Source organism: Taudactylus pleione, unplaced genomic scaffold, assembly GCF_031769625.1.
Source record: "Taudactylus pleione unplaced genomic scaffold, aTauple2 ptg000038l, whole genome shotgun sequence".
NCBI classification, from domain to species: domain Eukaryota; kingdom Metazoa; phylum Chordata; class Amphibia; order Anura; family Myobatrachidae; genus Taudactylus; species Taudactylus pleione.
This window is the reverse complement of record NW_028284440.1, coordinates 2,251,214-2,272,466: the sequence shown is the minus strand read 5'-3', so window position 1 is coordinate 2,272,466 and position 21,253 is coordinate 2,251,214. Positions and strand designations below refer to the sequence as shown.

Below are 21,253 nucleotides of genomic sequence, written 5' to 3'. Positions count from 1 at the left end.
TGGCAACGATGGCATTTTGTCACCGCACCTACTGAGACGCGCCATTGGGTGCACTTTTGCTATCTGAACATGGTCGCAGGTGTCAGTGCAACTGCATCTTTGAACGCCGTTGCTGACCTCGACACGCCAGCGACACGTCGCATCTGGCTATCCACCCCCGATACCTGCCTGGAAATCCCATCGAAATTGCATCTTTCTGTGTGCAGCATCGACATGACGTGCAACTCTGAATCAGGCCAAAAATATGCATTTGGAGTCCTCATGTTCTGATTGGCCACACTGATGTGGCAGTTTAGTTGCAGGTTTTTAAATGGCAGTTTGGACTATAGCGCTGGCAGTTTGGCTATCTGTAGACTATTAGGCATTGCCGGCAGGTGTCCATTCAACCTCAAAACAGTGGAATAATAAAGCCGGCTATTTGGAGCAGGGCTGTCTTAACTGCATTGTAGAACCTGTGCTAAGCAATGCACTGGGGGCCTGATTCAGAGCCGGACGCTCTGACCAGAGCGCTCGCTCTGAATCAGGGCCCTCCTACCTAAACTTGGAGCAGCCTCTTGGACGCTCACATAGCTGTGGGTGACCACCCACAGCATATACGAGCGGCCAAAAAGATGGTCGCGATGGTATTGACCAAGTCAAGACCATCGGGCTTGCGACGAGACCCTGTGGTAGGGTCTCGGTGACCGCAAGCCCTTGAGTGAATTAGGCTCTATCAGAGCCAAAATCACTCCCACTAACCATGGGAACGCCTCCGTCTGGCAGCCACGCCCCCGGCACACCCACCAAAGGGGGCGTGTTGTCAATCAACATCGACAGCGTCCTGCGCTCGCGAGCGGGTCTCAATGAGACCCTGGGGCCCCTACCCACCCATTCACGGGAATAAAGATGGAAGCGGTCAATAAAATTAAAACCTTTAGATTTATTTGTACTTTCAACAAAGTGTTTAAATATAAAAAAACTTGATATAAAGAGAACATTATACCAAAGTCCAGTCCATCCCTACCCTACTCCTCCAGGAGTCTAGGACAGCCACCTGACATAAGGGATTCTACCAGATATTCTGGGAGAGTAGATAAGTATGACCCAGCTTTTAGATTGTATGATGAAAAGACATATGAGGCTATACATTAAAGGGACAGCTCAGCTGCTGTACAGAGCATCCAGTTAACAGAAAATGTGTATATTTAATGAACACGGTATGACAAAAAAATAAATAAAAATCTATATTATTTTAATAACTTTAACAAAACAAATATTATCTGTGACCCTATATATGTTCATTTTAACATAGCTGAACAACTGAAGTAAACCATAATTCTAGTAATAATTGTATTCAGAAATAAATGTAATTAGTAACCTAGAGCAATTAAGAAGAATGTTCTTAAATATACGAATGACTCTGTTAACGCATTACCCTTTTTTGCAATAAAGATTTCACAATTCAAACTAACTCTTCCACCCTCCGTCCCACTCTTCCCCGCGGCTGCGGCCGGAAGTGACGCGCGGCTTTCCCGCTTGGTTCCTTTGCTCAGTCGGCGAGACCGCGGCTCTCCGTGGCTGGCAGGCGCGGCGGAAGATGGCGGACGGAGTGGATCACATAGACATCTACGCGGACGTAGGAGAGGAATTTAACCAGGTAAAGGGGCCTCCGCCGCCGCCGGGACGTTATCCTGCTCTCCGATAAGGGGGTGGGGAGGACGGGCAGCAGTAATGCCTCCAATGCGCTCTCTCCGCTGCCCTGTGGGATGTAAGGGTCGCAGCGTGTGCTGCCGCCCTCGCCCTCAGGTACTGATGAACCGGCACCGCTTGAGGGAGGCAGCCCGGGCCCCGCTCCCATTGTCTAGTCCTGGTGTTGTGTGTAGGCCGCAGCCCCGCCTCCCCCGCGCTGTACCAGGCCTGGGAATAACAAAGGCCTGCTCGTGTGCGGCTCTCTACCTGTGTGTGATTAATATGGCCCGTAGTTCTCTGCCCAGGGTAGTGATGTGAGTTGCGTGTTATTGTACTTTTTAAGTGGTAATCGAACGTAGCAATGGGCAGAAAGTGGGGGAAAAACTTTGCTTTAAAAATAAAATAAAAAAATAGTCAGTTTGCAGTGTTACAAGTTAGTCATTTTCTACGTACCAGGCAGGATGGCATTTAGCACATTGGGTGGATTACTGTGTGTTTCCTATGTGCTGAATATGTGCTTATACACTATCTACTGGCATAGTCACAGATGTAATTATAAAATTGACTGCACAAGTATCTGAGAAGATGTTCCCAAATAACTAATTGATGATGCTCCCATTATATACTAAGTTCTTCCTTAGCAATTATTTATCAAATTTTGGAGATAGTGAAAGTAAAGTTGACCATAAAATCAACTTCTGTCATTTTAAGGGGTGTGCTAGCAAAATGACAAGCTGATTGGTTGCTATGAGTAACTTGACTTGATCTCTCTCCAATATTTGGTAAATGTCAGTACTTAAATTATTGTGCAGAGACTGCTTCCTGTGGTCTTACTTTATTCTTTTAAAGCCTGTCCTGTAACGAAGTTATGGTTAGCAAAGCCTTGTAATGGCTGGTAAGATGTCAGCATTACCAGGCATGTCTTATACATGAGTGTACTTTTAATATGTTATTGCAAAAAATATGTAGCTTTAAAACAAAATAAGGTTAGTCCTTTAAAACTTTAATTACCCTTTCATATAGAGATCATCATCACCAGACAAGCTAGCACTCTTGTGATATGCATTAGGTAGACTGAGATTTTTTCAGGTGATTTGTTAGTGTGTGTGTATTCAAATACTGTGAAGCAATGCTTAACAAAATGATACACTTCAAGGGCTGCATCTTTAAAAGGACCTCACATTGAAACTATTTAATCAAAGAGACACCAGACTTCAATTATGTAAGCACACATCGTATTGTGAAATAAGTGTTTACAAGCTTTGATAAATCTAACAATTCCGTGTGACCAGATTTTTCCCTGATTTAGGGTAAAGCTAGCTACATACTATGCAATTATTTATATTTTGTCAGCCCAACATTCAGGATGATTTTTCTGCAAGAAAGGTTCGGATATTTGCGGTACACACTATAATTATATAATCAGGAAAATTCATAGCAAATATGGGTCTCGATTCGATTCAGTGCAATGCTGAATATCCCTGGGAGGGAGCTCTTTGAATTCTTCAATTCACTGTGTTGTTTGGTCCGACAGTTGCCAGTTAAGTTGGAGAATGCTGGTTCTCGTACCTTTAACCTGGGTGTTAGTCGCGAGAACCAACATTCTCCGACTAAAGTGCCGGCCGTGTGGCTGTTAGCGCTGTGCTAAGCAGGAAAACAGCCGTGCAGCTGCACTTTTGTCGGATTTCTGCTTGCACCCACGGGTGTGTGAAAAGAATAGAAATCCTTTAATCAGACCAAACGGCGCAGTGAATTGAATAGCTCTGGGAGCTCCCTCCCGCTGCTATTCAGCAGTGCACTCAATTCAATTGAGCCCATGGTCTGATTAACGTGAATTTTCACACTCTACACAATATCGGGACTCCTTGGCCGATATATTCTGGCAAGTCTGACCGATTTGATAATCGAAGGAGTGTTTGTGGACTGAAACAGTCATACCTACACGCTACACCATTGGTTATCAAACACGGACCCCAAACAGTTAACATTTTCCAGGTCACCTAGCAGTTGCATAGGTGTATTCATTACTTATGCTGGGCGTACATTGCCAGATAAAATGCCTGTCAGACCAACAGACCTTTTATCTGGCAGCCTGTCTGCCCGCTGATATCGCGGGCATACATTGTGAGATCTGCGCTCCGCCCCCAGGGAAGCAGACATTTCACTATTCCTTCCATTGGAAAGAACAGGGGAAATGTCTATTGGCTGCGGCTGGGCATACACTGCTCAATGCGGCCGATATTTTACCTTGCAGATATCGTAACGAGCAGGCTGGATGATCCAGCATGCCCGACCGATTGATATTTAAACTTCGGTCGGCCACACACATTACAATTATCGGGGCAATCTGCGGATATCGGGCAGATGGGCCCGATAATTGTAGAGTGTATGCCCAGCATAACTGACATATATTTTAAAAGATCCACAGGTGGAGCTAATTATTTCCCTTGTGATTCTGCGAGGAGACCTGGAAAACATGAACAGTTGGGGTTCTGTGGGCCAGGTTTGAGAATCTATGCACTGCAGATCTGGTTATTGCCGAAATGGCTCTATAATTGCATAGTGGTTACCTAGCTTTAGACAACAATGCAATTTTGCATTGAGGTTTCTAGTGTTCCCTCTAGCTCCGGCGGCAGGCAGGGCGCCGGAGCTAGAGAGGGCAATGTTGTGCGCACGCCTTCGGCGCGCGCGCGTCAGAAAAGGGGTGTGGCTACGAAAAGGGGCGTGTCTATAAGACGCGTCCCCCTTTTCGTCATACTTGGGGGCGTGCCCGGCGCTTACGGACATGCCAGGCAGCCCCCAAGCGCTGCAGAAAGGGAGAATAGACGCCGGGCGCATCCCCGGCGGTGACCTAATATATTGTCCGTCACGTGTACACACTGAACCATTTGAACGATATATTGCACAGATGCGATATATCTGTGAACGACTTTACTCAGATAAAATCATGTGTGCACACTGACCAATATATAGTTCGGCTGTATGAATGTATATTGGCTAGGCTGTACCCAGCATAATTCTTTGCTTTATAACCCATGATGTTTCACCCACTACAGCTCTAATTAAATGTTCGCATGTTAGGTTCAGATTAATTTAGATAGGTGAGGCATTTCCTGCTTGCTCAGTATAAATAATTTCATAGCCAACCGTAGTATGGCTGCCTGGTGACGGAAGGCAGTTTTTAAGAACTATTCAAAATTCTGTATGTGTACTGACAGTTTCAAAGCACAAACATTAATTGGTCATATAAACCACCTTCCATTACTAGGCTGTCATTTTGTGGTTGGATATGATATTCATACCAAGCACTGCACCAGAAATCCATCTCCTTTCTACAGTGTTTTGAATTAATCTTGGTGGATTAGTTAGATAATTTTCAGACCGATTTACCCATCTTCTTCCATTAGTTTAGCTGTTATATGGAGAATGGCAAAAAACTTGGGTTGGTTGCCCCACAATCGCCTTGAGTTTTGGATTAATCGGGTTTCAGCACTAGCTACACAGCACCAAGTTTTCTTTCCACTCAAAATATTGTTGCTGTCTTAGAGGGAGATTGAATTGTTTTTTGCGTGTCCAAAAGTAATGGGCGTCCGATGGAGGTACTCAATTGTTGTTCTGGTGGGTGCAAGTGCCATAGGAGCCCATTACATTTAGCACATATTGCGCTCAAATACACCGGATTTATATGCGTAAATGGCTAAACCTGTCTAAATATTTGGGTGTTCTGCCGAAATGGCACTTTGGGCTCCCAAACTGCTGCCCTTTTGCACATTTCTGCTCGCCACCTCAGGAGAATGAGTCCATGGCACTCATGCCTGATCAGAGCAACAATTTTATAGCTCTGTTGAGTACCCAAATAAACAATCATCTCCCCTTAGATGCTTTCGTAACTTATAAAATAACGTGTACTTTGTTACAGTATTGCACGAAAAATATGGAGAAAATAAACTGATTCAGATATCATCACACATACAACCCGGTCTACCACATACGTTGGATTTTCTTGAACAGTTTTTACTTTGCTTTTTCTTTCACATATAAGTGTTGCATACATTCTCTTGTGTGCAAAGTCCATTGTGTGGGCGCGACTAAACCCAGTTCTTTTAGGCGTGTTAAATACTAATGGGTGCCTGAACGGAGAAACAATTGTATTGCTCCATCGGACGCCTGTTTTGTATAGGTGCCAAGCGAGGGACACGCGAAACAATTCAATCGCCCACTTAGCGTTTCAGGATGGAATTGTTGTTTTATAGTTTATCTAGTAATAATTACGTTGTCAAATCCATTATTTGTTTAGATGAGCATAAAATTCAACCTTAATGAAAGTACTTTTACATTATAGGAAGCAGAATATGGTGCACACGAGCAGATTGAGCTGTATGATGATGTCATGTCCCCTGCAAATAATGGAGATGCTCCTGAAGACCGGGACTACATGGACAATCTTGCAGCATCTGTTTCAGATGATGTTGTGAAAGGGTCGGCTACAAATATTGTATTTACTTACCCTGAAAAGAGATTTTCCCTGTACATAGGAAATCTAACATGGGTAAGAGTGCATGTATTGTAAATTTGAAATTCAGTTATTTGTTCAGCTGTCCTATTCTGAAATGTACTTTCAGACATTTCAATAACTATTCACAACTGGAGATATTTTGGTGAAGGCTTTGATTCTTTAGCAAATTCTTCCATTTTCATATTTTGGTTCATCACAATTCCCAATGTCCTTGCCACCGAATTCGGGGGGGGGGGGGTGGGGGGGGGGGAGAATCATTTGGCCGCAATGTTGAATAGCCCGGGAAGGAAGTCCCAGGGCTATTAAATTGACAGCGATGTTAAGCCAACTAAGTAGGATTTTAGCTCGCACCTTCCTGAAGTGAGAGCAGAGATCCGGCTAAAGTGCTGGCCGTGATGCTGTTTTACAACTTATCGCAGCGATAACAGCATCCCAGCCAGCACTTAAGTTGGGAAAATTCCGGTTCTTGCGACTAAACACCCGCTTTAGTCGCACTAACCGGCATTCTCTGAGTTAAGTGCTTCTAGTCGAAATAGAAGCACTTAAGTCTGTGAATTGATAACTTCTGGATCTCCTTCTCGAGGCTATTCAACATCGCAATCAATTGAATCGCCCCCTTGGAAACAAATGTTAACTTAAAATAGTGATCTAATTGTATCTACTCTACACATCTGACTTGGGCAGATGCTGAAGTTAGGTAGTATAAGGTTTGTTTTTAAACTTTTGTTTACTTCCGCTTAAAGTGGTGTAGTATTTCTTGCTGTCAACCTGGATTTTTTATTTTTTATTTGCAAACTTTAATGCAGCAATATTCTGTGTTTAGTGGACAACAGATGAAGATTTAACTGATGCTGTTCATTCTCTGGGTGTTAATGATATTTTGGAAATAAAATTCTATGAAAATAGAGCCAATGGCCAGTCAAAAGGGTAAGTTCAAACACTTTGTGCAATTATGCTTTTTGTTTTGTTATAAATGTTTTCCATTGTTTATACATATTTAAAATGCTTTGGCTGAAAAAAACAAACAAAAATAAAACATAATTATCTGTGTAATTTTGATCTGTATAAGAAAACTAATGCCTAGGTAGTCTAATTTGTGTTGCTTGTTCCTAAGGAGACATTTGTATTAGAACTGGCAAACTGGTTTTTGTATACATATGAGGTGGTTCAATTCAGTACTTGTATAGTCCTGGGAAGAAGTTCCTGGAGCTAATCAACATTGCTATTTTGCTAGCAAGTGTTGACTGTGATGCTGTTTTTCAACTAACAGCCTCGTGTCCGTCACTTTTGTCGGAGAATGCTGGTTAGTCGACGAAACACCCAGTTTAAGGCACGGTAACTGTCAGTCTCTGACTTAAGTGGTTCTAGTCGGACAATTGAATAGGTCCAGGAACTCCTTCCCGAGGTTACTCAACATCATTCTGAATTGATTCGCCCCCAATGTGTTGCTTCAGTTATATTCTATTTTCATCACATTTTGGAAACCGTGACAGACAAAATAGTTACCTCGATATGGAACAATTAAATATACAAACGCTATTATTTCACAGATATGTAGTTTTTCCTGTAGCCTTTCTGTTTAATCATTTTCCTTCCTAATTACATTAATTGGGCCTTCCATTATTTCACGTGTACATACTTTCGTTTGTTTGTAAAGGTTTGCACTAATATGTGTTGGCTCAGAATCGTCATCCAAGAAACTCATGGATTTGTTGCCTAAGAGAGAGCTACATGGGCAGAGTCCTGCAGTAACACCCTGCAATAAGCAATTCCTTAGTCTGTTTGAAATGCAGTCGAGAAAAAGTAAGTATCATACAAGTATAACTATGGAATAAATGTCATAAGGATTTTTTTTAGTTTCACTATATTGGATATTTAGAACATTGTCTCTACTTTCAGTAAAAAAAAAAAAAATCTATATAAAACTTTTAAAAAAATGGTTATTACTTCCATTAAAATATAATTTTCTTTCTCACCACCATAGACTTAGTTTGAGGTTATAACTGTAATTGTGCCCCCAGCACTGGCTGTGTGTTGTGAAGTGGCATGGAAGAACATGAAGCTTCAATCTCTCTTCTGCCTAATAACTAGAGATGAACAGTTTGCTTATACTCTGTTACGTTGGGTTCTGAAAAGAGGCATCTTATTGGCTATCCAGCTCTCGCGTGTTTTGGAAAGCCAATAAGATCCAAACTTGGGCTAGTTTGGCAAAAAGAACTGCGTAGAACTGAGACACTCATTTCTACTAATACCCATTTAACACCTATGAACATTCAGGTCTCCAAGGTGCTACTTGGCTGCCCCTGTCTCAGTATTATGTTCTATATGTGATACCACTAAAATATATTAAAGAATGATCACCTTCGGTGCAGCCAGCAGCATCTTGGAGACCTGAATGTCAATAATCATCATATTGTTAGAAGAATCTGAATCGACTATATTGGCCGAGTATACAGCAGTGTATCAGGAATTTAGCTCTGGTTTACTGCACACCAAGAACTCACAGAAATAACTCGCAATCCAGTCATAAAACATAAAACACAATACATAAATAATAGACAAAATAAAAATATCCTATTCTTAAAAAACTACTATAAGGCTAAGCAGACCCTACTGTCAATTGTTCAACAGGCGAATAGCCTGCTAAAAACAACTATTTTGATGTATGGAAGTTTTTAAAGGCATTGCTCTATAGCGCCTGCCCGATGAAAGCAGTTGAAACGGAACAACCAGGATGCAACTGATCCCTTACAATATTAATTGCCCTCTTCCTCACCCTGGACAAGTACAACTCCTGAACTGGAGGGAGACCTACCCCAATAATTCTTTCTGCTGTTCTTACAACCCTTTGGAGCCTAAGCTTCTCTCTCTCGCTTGCTGAGCCAAACCAGACTTTAACCGAAGAACATAACAGACTCTATAATGGCAGAATAAAAAAGAATCGGCAACTCTCGGGGGGAGAGCAAACTTTTTAAGGTGCCATAAAAAGTATAATCGTTGCTGAGCTTTTTTGACAATGGCATCAATATTGGGCCCCCCCTTAAGGTTTCGCAAAAGAATAGGCCCCAGAAACTTAAAGGAGTCCACTATAGATACAACATTGCCATCTATCATAAGTTGGGACACAGGAACATAACTCCTCCTAAATTCCACAACCATCTCTACTGTTTTATAGCAGATTTATCTCCAGATGGTACCTGCAGGTCCACCTCTTTTCTGTATGCGGACTTGTCCCGGACACCTCACCACTTAGGAGTTTAATCCACAGATAGTTTAGGGCTTCTGTCCATGGGTTACATAAGGCAGCAAGTTAGGTTAGCATTACTACCTCACAGCACTGAGGTCTTGAGTACGATCCCCACCAGGGCACTATCTGTGTGATGTTTGTATGTTCTCTCCATTTTTGCTGGGTTTCCTCTGGGTGTTCTGGTTATCTTCATCAATCCAAAAATATACTGGCAGGTTGATTGGATTCTTACCAAAAAATGAACCCTAGTGTGTACATGTGGTAGGGAATATAGATTGTAAACTTCACTGGAGCAGGGACATGTGTCCTAAGAATGGTGGTCTGCTATACTGAAGAGCTACTGGCCCAAGTGCCCATCAAAATAATAGCATAAACTTTACGAGATAGTGGCACTCACAGGACTGACAATAAAAGAAAATGAAGACACAGAAGATCCAAGATTTTGGATTTACTTCCTTTGTCGGGAATACAAAGCCATATAATACAGATTCACTTTATAAACACCCCAGTGAACCTCATCCATGCCGATTTCTTCCTGGATATCTGGCATCTGATGTCACTTCCCGGACTGATGTTATGTGCGAGACTGCCCGGAAGCTTGTCGTGCTGAACCTTCATAGGTTGCCATGGAAATGTAAACTAGTGAAAGATGTACCACCGCTATAACTGTAAACAAACAATAGATCATAATTGCACTGGTAACTGATAGACTGTAAAATTAGCATATCCAGAGACATGAGAGCAAAAGTAAGCCTAGAAACCATTAAATGTCATACATGGAAAATAATTGATAAGCACAGACCGAATAATATGTAGAAACAAGATTAAAAAACATAAATCTGATAAACTGATATTTACTAAACTCTAAAGAGTACATTTATGAAGTTCATTAACATGAAGCCGAAGTGACATATAAAAAATATCTAAATACTCAACATATATAAAAGTTAACTATGAAAATATGTAAAGCAATGCCAGGAAAACAAAATCTATGTAGTCAATATGAAAATTCAGATGTGAAATACCAAAAAACAGGACCAGGTTTACACTGGATGAAAAGACCACCTAGGGGGCATATTTACTAAAGGTAGATTTCAGATCAATCTAAATCACAGGTTCTCAAACTCTGTCCTCAGGACCCCAAACTGTGCATGTTTTGCAGGTCTCCTCACATAATTACTAGTGAAATAGTTAGCTGCACCTGTAGATCTTTTAAAATGTGTCAGTGAGTAATGAATACACCTGTGCACCTGCTGGGTGACCTGCAAAAAGTGAACTGTGTGGGGTCCTGAGGACTGAGTTTGAGAACCACTGATCTAAATCGAACAACATTGATGTGTGGTTCTGGGGCTAAATCACACATTTACTAACAGACCATTTTTTATTTATTTGATTTTTTAAGTGTTAGTAAATGTGTTATTTAGGCCCAGAAACACAACATCAATTTTGTTCGATTTTTGATTGACCTTTACTAAATACCTTACCTGTAAATTAAAAGAAACATACAATCAAAAACATATAGAATTAAAGAAATAAATTAAAGGTTAATTGATCATTGAGTCTTAGTGTCAAGTTTAAAGATCTAGCGCGATTCTATTTGCAATAGTCATTTCCCATGATCACCTCCACGCCACATCTCGGGAATATAGTCAATGATTACATAATACAGCATCGCAAGATTACTCCTGGCTTCAATAAAATGCTTAGTAATTGACTGATCACATTCTTTGGCACTATAGAACCTGATTCAGACCTGCTCGCTAGGATGTGATCGCTCGTAGCTTGCCAATATTTGCATTCTGCGCATGCATCACAATGCACGTGCGCGAACCACTGCGACAGATCGGGAAGCGCTCGCACGCCCAGCATAGACAGCCCAGTTGAATGAGTGACAGAAGAGGCCATTTGTGGGTGGAAACAGGGGCAGGCCACAAGAAACGGGGGAGTGGAGGTACAAATGCAGGCGTGCCTGAGTGTTTCCACGCCGTTTCATAGGCGTGCATAATTAACAGGCAGTGTCATTGTACACGTCACCTGGTTGTATTTAACACTTAAGTGATCGCAGTGCTTGCGGCCAGGTATAGTCAACCTCCAGCGCTGCGAGCACATCCGATGGTGCTCAATGTACCAATGTTTTCATGCTCTACCAGGAGATGACATGCATTAAAATGGATTGTTTGAAGGTGTGCATCATTTCATTCACAGAACATGCCTACAACTGTGAAGTTGTGTATATATATATAATAATATTGTGAATCAAACAACATTTAGAACAACATAACAGAAAACTTCAGCGTGCATAACTATTCACCCCCCTAAAGTCAGTACTTTGTCGAGCCACCTTTTGCGGCAATTACAGCTGCAAGTCACTTTGGATAAGTCTCTATGAGCTTGCCACATCTTGCCCCTGGGATTTTTGCCCATTCCTCAAGGCAAAACTGCTCCAGCTCTTTCATGTTGGATGGTTTCCGCTTGTGAACAGCAATCTTCAAGTCTGACCACAGATTCTCAATTGGATTGAGATCTGGGCCTTGACTAGGCCATTCCAACACATTTAAATGTTTCACCTTAAACTACTCGAGTGTTGCTTTAGCAGTATGCTTCAGGTCATTGTCCTGCTGGAAGGTGAACCTCTGTCCCAGTCTCAAATCACAGGCAGACTGAAACAGGTTTTGCTCAAGAATATCCCTGTATTTAGCACCATTCATCTTTCCCTTGACTCGAATCAGTTTCCCAGGCCCTGCTGCTGAAAAACATCCCCACAGCATGATGCTGCCACCACCATGTTTCACTGTAGGGATGGTGTTCTTGGGGTGATGGGATGTATTGGGATTGCGCCAGACATAGTGTTTTCCTTGGTGGCTGATAAGTTACATTTTAGTCTCATCTGACCAGAGCACCTTCCTCTATACATTTGGGGAGTCTCCCACATGCCTTTTGGCAAATTCAAATTGTGTCGTCTTATTTTTATCACTAAGTAATGGATTTTTTTCTGGCCACTCTTCCATAAAACCCAGCTCTATGGAGTGTACGGCTTATTGTGGCCACATGCACAGATACACCAGTCTCTGCTGTGAAACTCTGCAGCTCCTTCAGGGTTACCTTTGATCTCTGTACTGCCTCTCTGATTAATGCCCTGCTTGCCCGGTCTGTGAGTTTTTTGGTGGGGGGCCCTCTCTTGGCAGGTTTGTTGTGGTACCATCTTCTTTCCATTTGATGATGATGGATTTGATGCTGCTCTGGGGGATCATCAAAGATTTGGTTATCTTTTACCCAACCCAGAATTGTACTTCTCAACAACTTTGTCCCTCACTTATTTGGAGAGCTCCATGGTTGTCTTGGTGTGATGCCTCTTGCTTAGCGGTGTTGCAGCCTCTGGTGACTTTCAGAAAAGGTGTGTTTATGCTGACAGATCATGTGACATTTAGATTTCACACAGGTGGCCTTTATTTCACGAATTCTGTGACTTCTGAAGGTAATTGGTTGCACCAGAACTTTTGAGGGGCTTCATAGCAAAGGGGGTGATTACATATGCACATGCCAATTTTCAGAATTTTATTTATGCAAACTATTTTTATTGAAAAAGAAGCAAACAATGCCATATGAAATACATATAAAGTGTATACACATATAAACAATTGCTTATTCCATTTTGAATAATACAAAAAATTATCAATATAAGAAAATCACTTCTAAAATACAGATTATATCAATCAATAACCAAAAAGAGTAGAAGAAAAATAAAAAAAAAGAATAAACATGAAGAAGAAGTGAAGTTAGGGGGAGGATAGTCCGAAGGGAAGAAGGTATTGGGCGGGAGACAAACAGGAGGTTATTAGAAGGGACAGTTTATTGTTGTCCAGTCTTGAATTAATATCTATACTTGTGAGTGACCTCACAGTTAAACAAGTAGGGGTTAGGACGCTGCAGAAACGGATGTAGTAAGTACACCATTATAATTATTGTATAATATGGAATCTTTAAACTTCAACCATGGGAGTCAAATGGCAGTAAAGTCGGAAGGTTTACCTTTAGAGAAAGATACAATATCCTCCATATCTATATAATAATCTACTCTCTGAAACCAGTCTTTAATGGATGGAGGAGAGGTAGATTTCCATAAAACAGGGATGACGGCTTTAGCCACATTGTTTAGGTGCCGTAATAGGGAATTCTTATATGAAGCTGTGGAAGAGGAGGTTATGTTCAAAAGCCAAAACTCAGGGTCTCTGTAGACCTTCCCTCCAAGAATTGAGTTAGAACATTCAAACACATGCTTCCAAAATGGGACTAGGGAAGGACAATCGCACCATATATGTAAAAGGCTACCCGGAGCAGAATTACATCTCCAGCAATTCTTTGTAACCTGTGGAAACATTTTATTTAGAAGAACAGGTTATCTATACCAGCGTGATAAAACTTCGTAAAGAGTTTCTAAAGTAGTTATACAGAATGAACTAGCAAATGTATTATTAAAAACAACCTCCCAGCAATATCCTGAACTGTATCTTGAAGTTCTTTTTCCCATGCTTTTGTGAATAATGGGGACAGTTTAAAAAATAATCTTTATAAATAAAATTCTCTCCAACCCATACTATATCTACATTATATCCAATAATTATTGGAAATTTGTTTAGATATATTTTTCTCATTTCACTTCACCAAATTAGACTATTTTGTGCAGAACCATCACACAAAATTCAGATTAAAAATAAATTACAGGTTGTAATGTAACAAAAATGGTAAAAAAACAAGGGGGGTGAATACTGCCTACTGCCTTACCACAAACACAGCACTTTCAAAAGGTCCCAGTGTCTCTGGACATGCTAGCCTGCATGCCTACACTTCCCCAGGTAAGACACTGCATGAAAACTCTTACACAGCTATATTGAGCCACTTCCAGGTGTATCCCTTAATTAGCCTGCTCACAGGCTGGAAGGCCCAAAACGGCCCTGTGGATGGAGCCCTCCCTTCTCTCACCCCCAGGACCCATTATCCGGCTTTTACCAAAAGCCGACACTCAAAAATGCTTGGTAAAACTGGCTTCTCCTGGGGGTTTAAAACACATATTACAGGAATCTGGACACAAATACATTCCATCCCTAACTTCTCCAGTGCTTCTATCACATATCCCCCCTTTTGTTTCGACCTATGGGCGGAACAACTGCAGCCCCCAAACAATGGACACGTGACAAAGCCTCTGTATTGGCCAGCTGGCTTCCTTTCTACTGCGAGCTTGAAATTCTTTAATGCCCAGAACCACCTTGTTGTTAAGCTGTTGCTTTATCAAACCTCTGCAAATGGTGTAACCAAGATACTTTACTTCCTCCATCACCAGGCAACATTTCTCTGGGTTGGCTTTCAATCCTGCCCTATGAATGGAGTCCAACACTGCTTGTACTCTGGGCAAATGAGACTGCTAATCAGGACTATGAATGACCACCTCACCTAGACAAGCAGCAGCATACCATCTATGGGGTCTTAGAATTCTGTCCATCATCCTTTGGAAGGTAGCTGGTGCCCCACGTAACCTAAAGGGCAACATCTTATATTGGAACAACCCTTCTGGTGTCAGAAAAGCTGTTTTTTCTTTGTCTTTCTCAGTTAACGGCACTTGCCAATACTCTTTGGATAAGTCTAGCGTGGTTAAATACCTCGCTGTTCCTAGCCTTTCAACTAGCTCATCCACCCTTGGCATTGGGTAGGCATCGAACTTTGACACACTGTTCAATTTTCGAAAATTGTTGCCGAAACTTACGTTCCCGTCCGGCTTTGGAATAAGCACAATGGGACTTCACTATGCGATTTTTCAATTACACCCCGTTCCAACATTTTTTACATTTCTTTAGACACTGATTCTCTTTGGGCTTCTTGTAACCTACAGGACTTTAGGTTAAACTTAACCCCTGGGTCAGTGACTGTCATGTTTAATGACTGTGGTTTTGCCCGGTACATCTGAGAACAAAACCCTATTTCTGATAAGAAACTTCTTAACTTCCTGCTGTTGAACGGTCGACAGGGTTTTAGCTATTGTCACTTCAGGAACCAAAGGCCCTAAGTTTACTAGAGCGGCTGGGATGCCTGACAGAGCTGCTCTATCCTTAATACTTCCAATCTCCGTATTCTCTGGTTCACCAACCATTCTAGAAAAAGGGAACTTGTCAGACTCTGAAGAAGCTTCCCCTGCTACTGCATCAGCAACCTTCTCAAATGGGTCGGGATTATTTACTTCGGTAACAAACCGGCTTTCCCACAACTTCCAGAAGTGAGCAAAGTCTCTCCCCAACATTATATCATACTTTAAGCCAGGCACCAAACCCTCAGAGACTGTAGCGGAACCACACTGTTTCTATGTTCACTTCCGCAGTAACATAATACCGAGTATCCCCATGTATGCAGGTCACACCAACAACTCTTCCCTTGCGCTTTAAGGGGTTCACCAGTTCAGCTCTCATAAGTGTAACCAGGCTGTCAGAATCTAACAGAGCCGCTACTTGATTGCCTTCTACAGTAACCTTACACATTTGCTTATCTGTCTCAGCCTGTCGGTCAGCAGTACAGGCAGGATGGCTTTGTAAAGAAAGACATTCTGCGACGGACATAAGCAGTATCACATTACATAGGTTCAGAGGTGAGTGGACAATTAGCAGCAATGTGGCCCAATTCACTACATCGAAAACATTGTATCATATTATTAAGTCTCTTATGGGGTAAGAACCTTCCTGGCCTGTCTCCAGGTTCCAAACCCAGTGTCTTAAGTTCATTCCACCGCCAAGCACCCTTCTCCCCTGGAACAGTCTTACCAGTAGTCACGGAAGATCGCCGTTGCGGAACCAGGGCCCGGTGAGACACACTCAACCGTTCCTCAGCCGTCACGTACCTCTCCACCAGTTCGACTAACTGGTCTGCGGACTAAGGGTCTGCATGTCTCACCCACTTGCGCAGGGATGCAGGTAGCGATCACAGATACTGGTCCATCACGACTCTTTCCACGATCTGCGGTCCTGTCGTCTCGTGCTGTAGCCATTTTGTGGTTAGCTGGACAAGGTCATGCATCTGTGAGCATGGAGGCTTTTCCATTTGGAACTCCCAGCGGTTCGTTGGGCCTGAACAAATTAGGTGACTCCCAAGCGCGTCAGGATCTCCCGTTTTAGCTTTGCATAGTCCTTGGCATCAGCCAGGCACAAATCATAGTAGGCCTTTTGTGGTTCTCCAGACAGGAAGGGTGCCACAAGACTTGCCCACTGTTCTTTGGGCCAAATAGTCCTTGGCATCAGCCAGGCACAAATCATAGTAGGACTTTTGTGGTTCTCCTAGACAGGAAGGGTGCCACAAGACTTGCCCACTGTTCCTTGGGCCAACTCTCCCTCTCTGCGGTTCTCTCAAAGGCTGTAAGATACGCTTCCACATCATCACTCTCTTTTATGGCCTGACGGGTTTCCTCTATGGCGACTTGCTGAGTCCTGTTTGTTTCCTGTTGAGCTTTGATAGCTTCTTGCAGAGTTTTGTTAGACTGGAGCAAGGCCTTAACAATGTCCTCCATGTTGTCTTTAGGTGTAGGTTTGTAGAAAAACCTGGATTCTTTTAAGCATCTGTCGACACCACCTTCATGGACTTCACAGAACACGAGTTGATATCCAACACAACAAATTGGTGTCTGTCACTTTAAATTTTAAATGTAGAATTTTACCTCTTGCTGCAATTTCCAGTGTGCAATGCCCGCATTCTCCACCATATGTAGTATGATCGGGGTAGGTGTCCCTCTCCTGGGGTAGCTAGACACCTCCCTGCACACAGCAGCCAGGAAACAGCACTCCAGTCGTGGGTTTTCGTGAAAGATGGTTGGCACCAGTTTTTATTGTGCAACTCCAATAGTCAAACAACCAAACATAAAATAAGTCCTAGCCCGGCTGGGCACTAACTAGACAGGTACTTTCCTCTCTACAAGTGGCAAGGCCTACTGCCTTACCACAAACACAGCACTTTAAAAAGGTCCCAGTGTCTCTGGACATGCTAGCCTGCATGCCTACTTCCCCAGGTGAGACACTGCATGAAAACTCTTACACAGCTATATTGAGCCACTTCCAGGTGTATACCTTAATTAGCCTGCTCACAGGCTGGAAGGCCCAAAACCTGAAACTGCCCTGTGGATGGAGCCCTCCCTTCTCTCACACCCACACCCCAAGGACCCATTGTCCGGCTTTTACCAAAAGACGGCGCTCAAATATGCTTGGTAAAACAGACTTTTCCCGGGAGTTTAAAACACATATTACAGGAACCTGGACACAAATACACGCCATCCCTAACTTCTCCAGTGCGTTTGTGTGTGTGTGTAATATATCTATCTAATTATATATATATATATATATATATATATATATATATCTCTATCCCAAAAGGGGCCCTGCACTTGCATACATAGACAGATACTCGTCGGGGTGCTTCCAAGGACACAAGGTCCCTATACAGTCCAAGAAATCTATCCAATAAGGAAGGATGCACTCTCCTTTTAAAAGCGATTGAACGATTTATTCTTGTTACAAAACATCATGTTAGTCACAGAGAATTTTCAATGTGGTCAAAGTTTCGGTTCCCAGATGAACCTTTCTCAAGACCTTTTTAAATAGTAGACATCATAGACATCATTTCAAGTAGTAGATATCAAATATGAAATGACAAAAATCTGTGAAAGTGACAAGAAACACAATAACTTGTCTAGCAGGCTCCAAAATACTTAAGATCACATATACACCAGTGTTAAAGAAAAGACACCTGTTACTTAATAAGAAAAGATTTTCACCAAGTGTCAGTGCAGGAAATCTTATCAGCCCCTATATGCAAGGCTATGGATAGATAAATACCTCTATAAGGTTTATACTGACATGATAGTCCCAATTTACATAGGGCTCCAAATATGTCACAATCCTGTGGATAAACCGTAAGTGCAATATGAATGTTAACATTTCAGTAACAAAGTGACTGGTATATAGCGCAGTCTGTGGATATCTACCTAGAGGCTCATCAAATCCATATATAAAGCCCAATGGTGGTATATTGCTACTATGCAGTCATCAATGTCTGCAAAATGACAGGAGAAATAATCAGAACACATGTATGGATACTGGCACGCTGTAACAGCACTGCTAACATGTACAGGCTTACCTATAGTAGACAGTTAGCGTTTAAGCAAAAAATGGATAGCCAGGTAGGTTGTAGGATGGGCGCGTGTATCGCCGGCGTCTGCAGCATATCAGCTGTGTGGCGCCGCGCAGCTATTAAACCCACTAGCCGGAAGTGTGTATCACACGGTGGTCACTTCCGCGTGTCAGCCTGACACGCAGACAGACGGCAGCCGCAAGTGGGCAAAAACAGAGAATGCAGTATCTGCAGGGATTGCTGACAGTGTAATGTACTCATATTCGAGATACCAGAAAGGGATAGTATACCCTTTATCATATACAGTGTATATGTTGTAAGTATTTATAAAGGAGCCTGCTATGACTAACAAATACTACTACAGGCATAGGATAAATACTGATTCAGCAATGTTTATATAATCTAACCAGTGGAGACAACATCAATATGCAATATAATAAGTCCAATATAACAATCATGAATATATTTCTCATATACATTAATAGTGGAGTGAGGAGAAATTCCAACCAAAAAAGCATAGATATAGAGAAAATGTCGCTTACTTAAAAAATATAATCAACTTGCCCAAGAATTGAGAATTTTCAAAGAAAGCTACCTAGAGGATTATATTCGTTTAAACCTCTAGGAGTCACTTTATCCAACGCATGGATCCAAAAGCTTTCTCTTTTTTTTTTTTTAGCAAAAGGAGCCTATCGGTCCCTTGTTGAGGAGGGATCCAATCAATGAGCTTACATCTGAGTGTCGCCAATTGATGGGACTTTTCAAAAATATGTCTGGCTACTGGCTTGTCGCTTTTGCCCGTAACATATGCTGCCCTGATGGAGGCCCTATGGTTGGCCATTCTATCGCGGAACCTACGGGCCGTAAGGCCCACAATAGTACGTAGTCTATACTTAATATTAATTAACCGTCCCGAATGTGGGTGCAGGAAGGTCGGGCCAACAACCATGGAGGTGCAAGTTACACAGTCGCCACATGAAACACTACCCGGTCTTTTTACCATGATTTCAGAGACATCATTGGGTTTACCAGGGTAGAGACGTGGTCTCATCAATATTTGTCTGAAATTTGGTCCCCTCTTATATGCCATCATCGGTGGTGCCATATTATGGAACGGCAGCATCTTGTCACTAGTAATGATGGGCCAAAATTTCTTAAGTGATTTCTGTGTTAGTTGAGCCTGGGCATCGGACGTGGTGGTGTAAATCACACTTGGTTTATTCTTACTCATTGTAGCCACTCCAGTGTGTTGGGCCTGGGCAGTATCCCTTGCCTTCTGTAGACATTTGGACAAGGTAACTTGTTTATAGCCACATGCAAGGAATCTTAGTCATCTCAGTCAATTGTAATTCCATCTTGTGTCAGCTTCAGCGTTGATGCGTATAACGTGTAAGTATTGCGACAATGGTAAGCTGTCTTTCAATGCCGTAGGATGATGACTCGTAGGTAATAAAGCTAAATTCCTATCTGTAGCCTTCCTATGTAGTGAGGTGGTTAGTTTGCAATCAACGACACCAATAGTGACATCCTCATACTTAATTCATGTGTAAAACGGATCGGTGAATCAAGCCTGTTGAGATTGGCTACCATTTGTTCAAAATAATCGGCTGTACCTTGCCAAAGGAGAAAAATATCAATAAACCGGCGTTAGAACTTAATCTTATCGCCGTATTTTGAGAGAATATGTTCTTGTTCATATTTAGCCATATATATATTAGCGTATGATGGAGCTAAATTAGAACCCATCGTGGTCCCTGAGATTTGCATATAGTAGCCATGGCAGTCCTGCAGAAAAACAACAAAAAAAAGTCTGCTTTCCACCTGAGCTGGCTGCACATGCTAACTAAAGGGAGAACCGGAAGCAGCTAAGCGTCCAGACGCCCGTGTCGCGGCTCCACCTAGCCCCTAGACTGCAACCGGAATAGGGGATGCAAGTAAGGTGGTATTGGCGCCCGCTGATGCCGGGACCACATGGCGGTCCGGCCTCCGGAGGTGGAGACTGCCTGGAGGCACGCTGCAGTGAGGAGCCAGGTAGACTGTCTCCTGCACTAGACCACATGACGGATCCTGACTGCCGGGGGACTAGTGGCGGCGGCCAGGTCAATGTGCCGGGTGGATCCATGCAGCATAGGGGAGGGCCCCTCCCCCCCAACCCTCACGCTGGCCCAGTTTAAAGGTTCCCGCTTCTGGGTTGCTCCTTCCAGCCTCCCTCTATTTGAGTCAGCCAGAAACCACTCTCAGGTGCTTTCAGTGGCTGTGCACTCGGGAGGCTGGATCAGTCTCCCTGTATACCTCTCCTACGGTGACCGGTTTTACAGAGCTCTCTACCCTACTAAGCCTGGGGCTGTTCATAGTGACGAGCTTAGATTGCATATGTTCACAAGGGTGTTTTATGCATTGCATGTGATTTGTATGCTGTGTGGGGTACTGCCTTTTATATCTGAATAACTGTCATGTTATAACCTATCACTGCTATTTTCTCCCTATAACCCACTGCTATAGGTGTGTGTGGGTAGTTGGGGATGAAACAAAATCACATGTGTACTCAGAACTTGACATAAGAAAGCGTTATTATGTGTAAGGAGTCTGAAAGACAGGTGGCTGAAGCTCCTGTGCTGGTGTCTTGTATGGCTTGTAAAGCGGGGTTATCCCCACAGTTTCATTCA

The 21,253-nt window shown here is 42.6% G+C and overlaps 1 protein-coding gene across 4 annotated transcripts in view; it reads left to right on the top strand.

The window, feature by feature from the left end:
• The first annotated feature begins 1,439 nt into the window (after positions 1-1,439).
• CPSF6 (cleavage and polyadenylation specific factor 6) overlaps positions 1,440-21,253 on the top strand; it is a 65,774-nt gene continuing 45,960 nt past the window's right edge. For all 4 annotated transcript variants that reach the window (XM_088452488.1, XM_088452487.1, XM_088452486.1 and 1 more), the window contains exons 1-4: positions 1,440-1,636; positions 6,011-6,217; positions 7,008-7,111; positions 7,842-7,987. In XM_088452488.1, the coding sequence (XP_088308614.1) occupies positions 1,577-1,636; positions 6,011-6,217; positions 7,008-7,111; positions 7,842-7,987 (517 nt within the window). In that variant the 5' untranslated portion in view covers positions 1,440-1,576. The remainder of the gene's footprint in view (positions 1,637-6,010; positions 6,218-7,007; positions 7,112-7,841; positions 7,988-21,253) is intronic.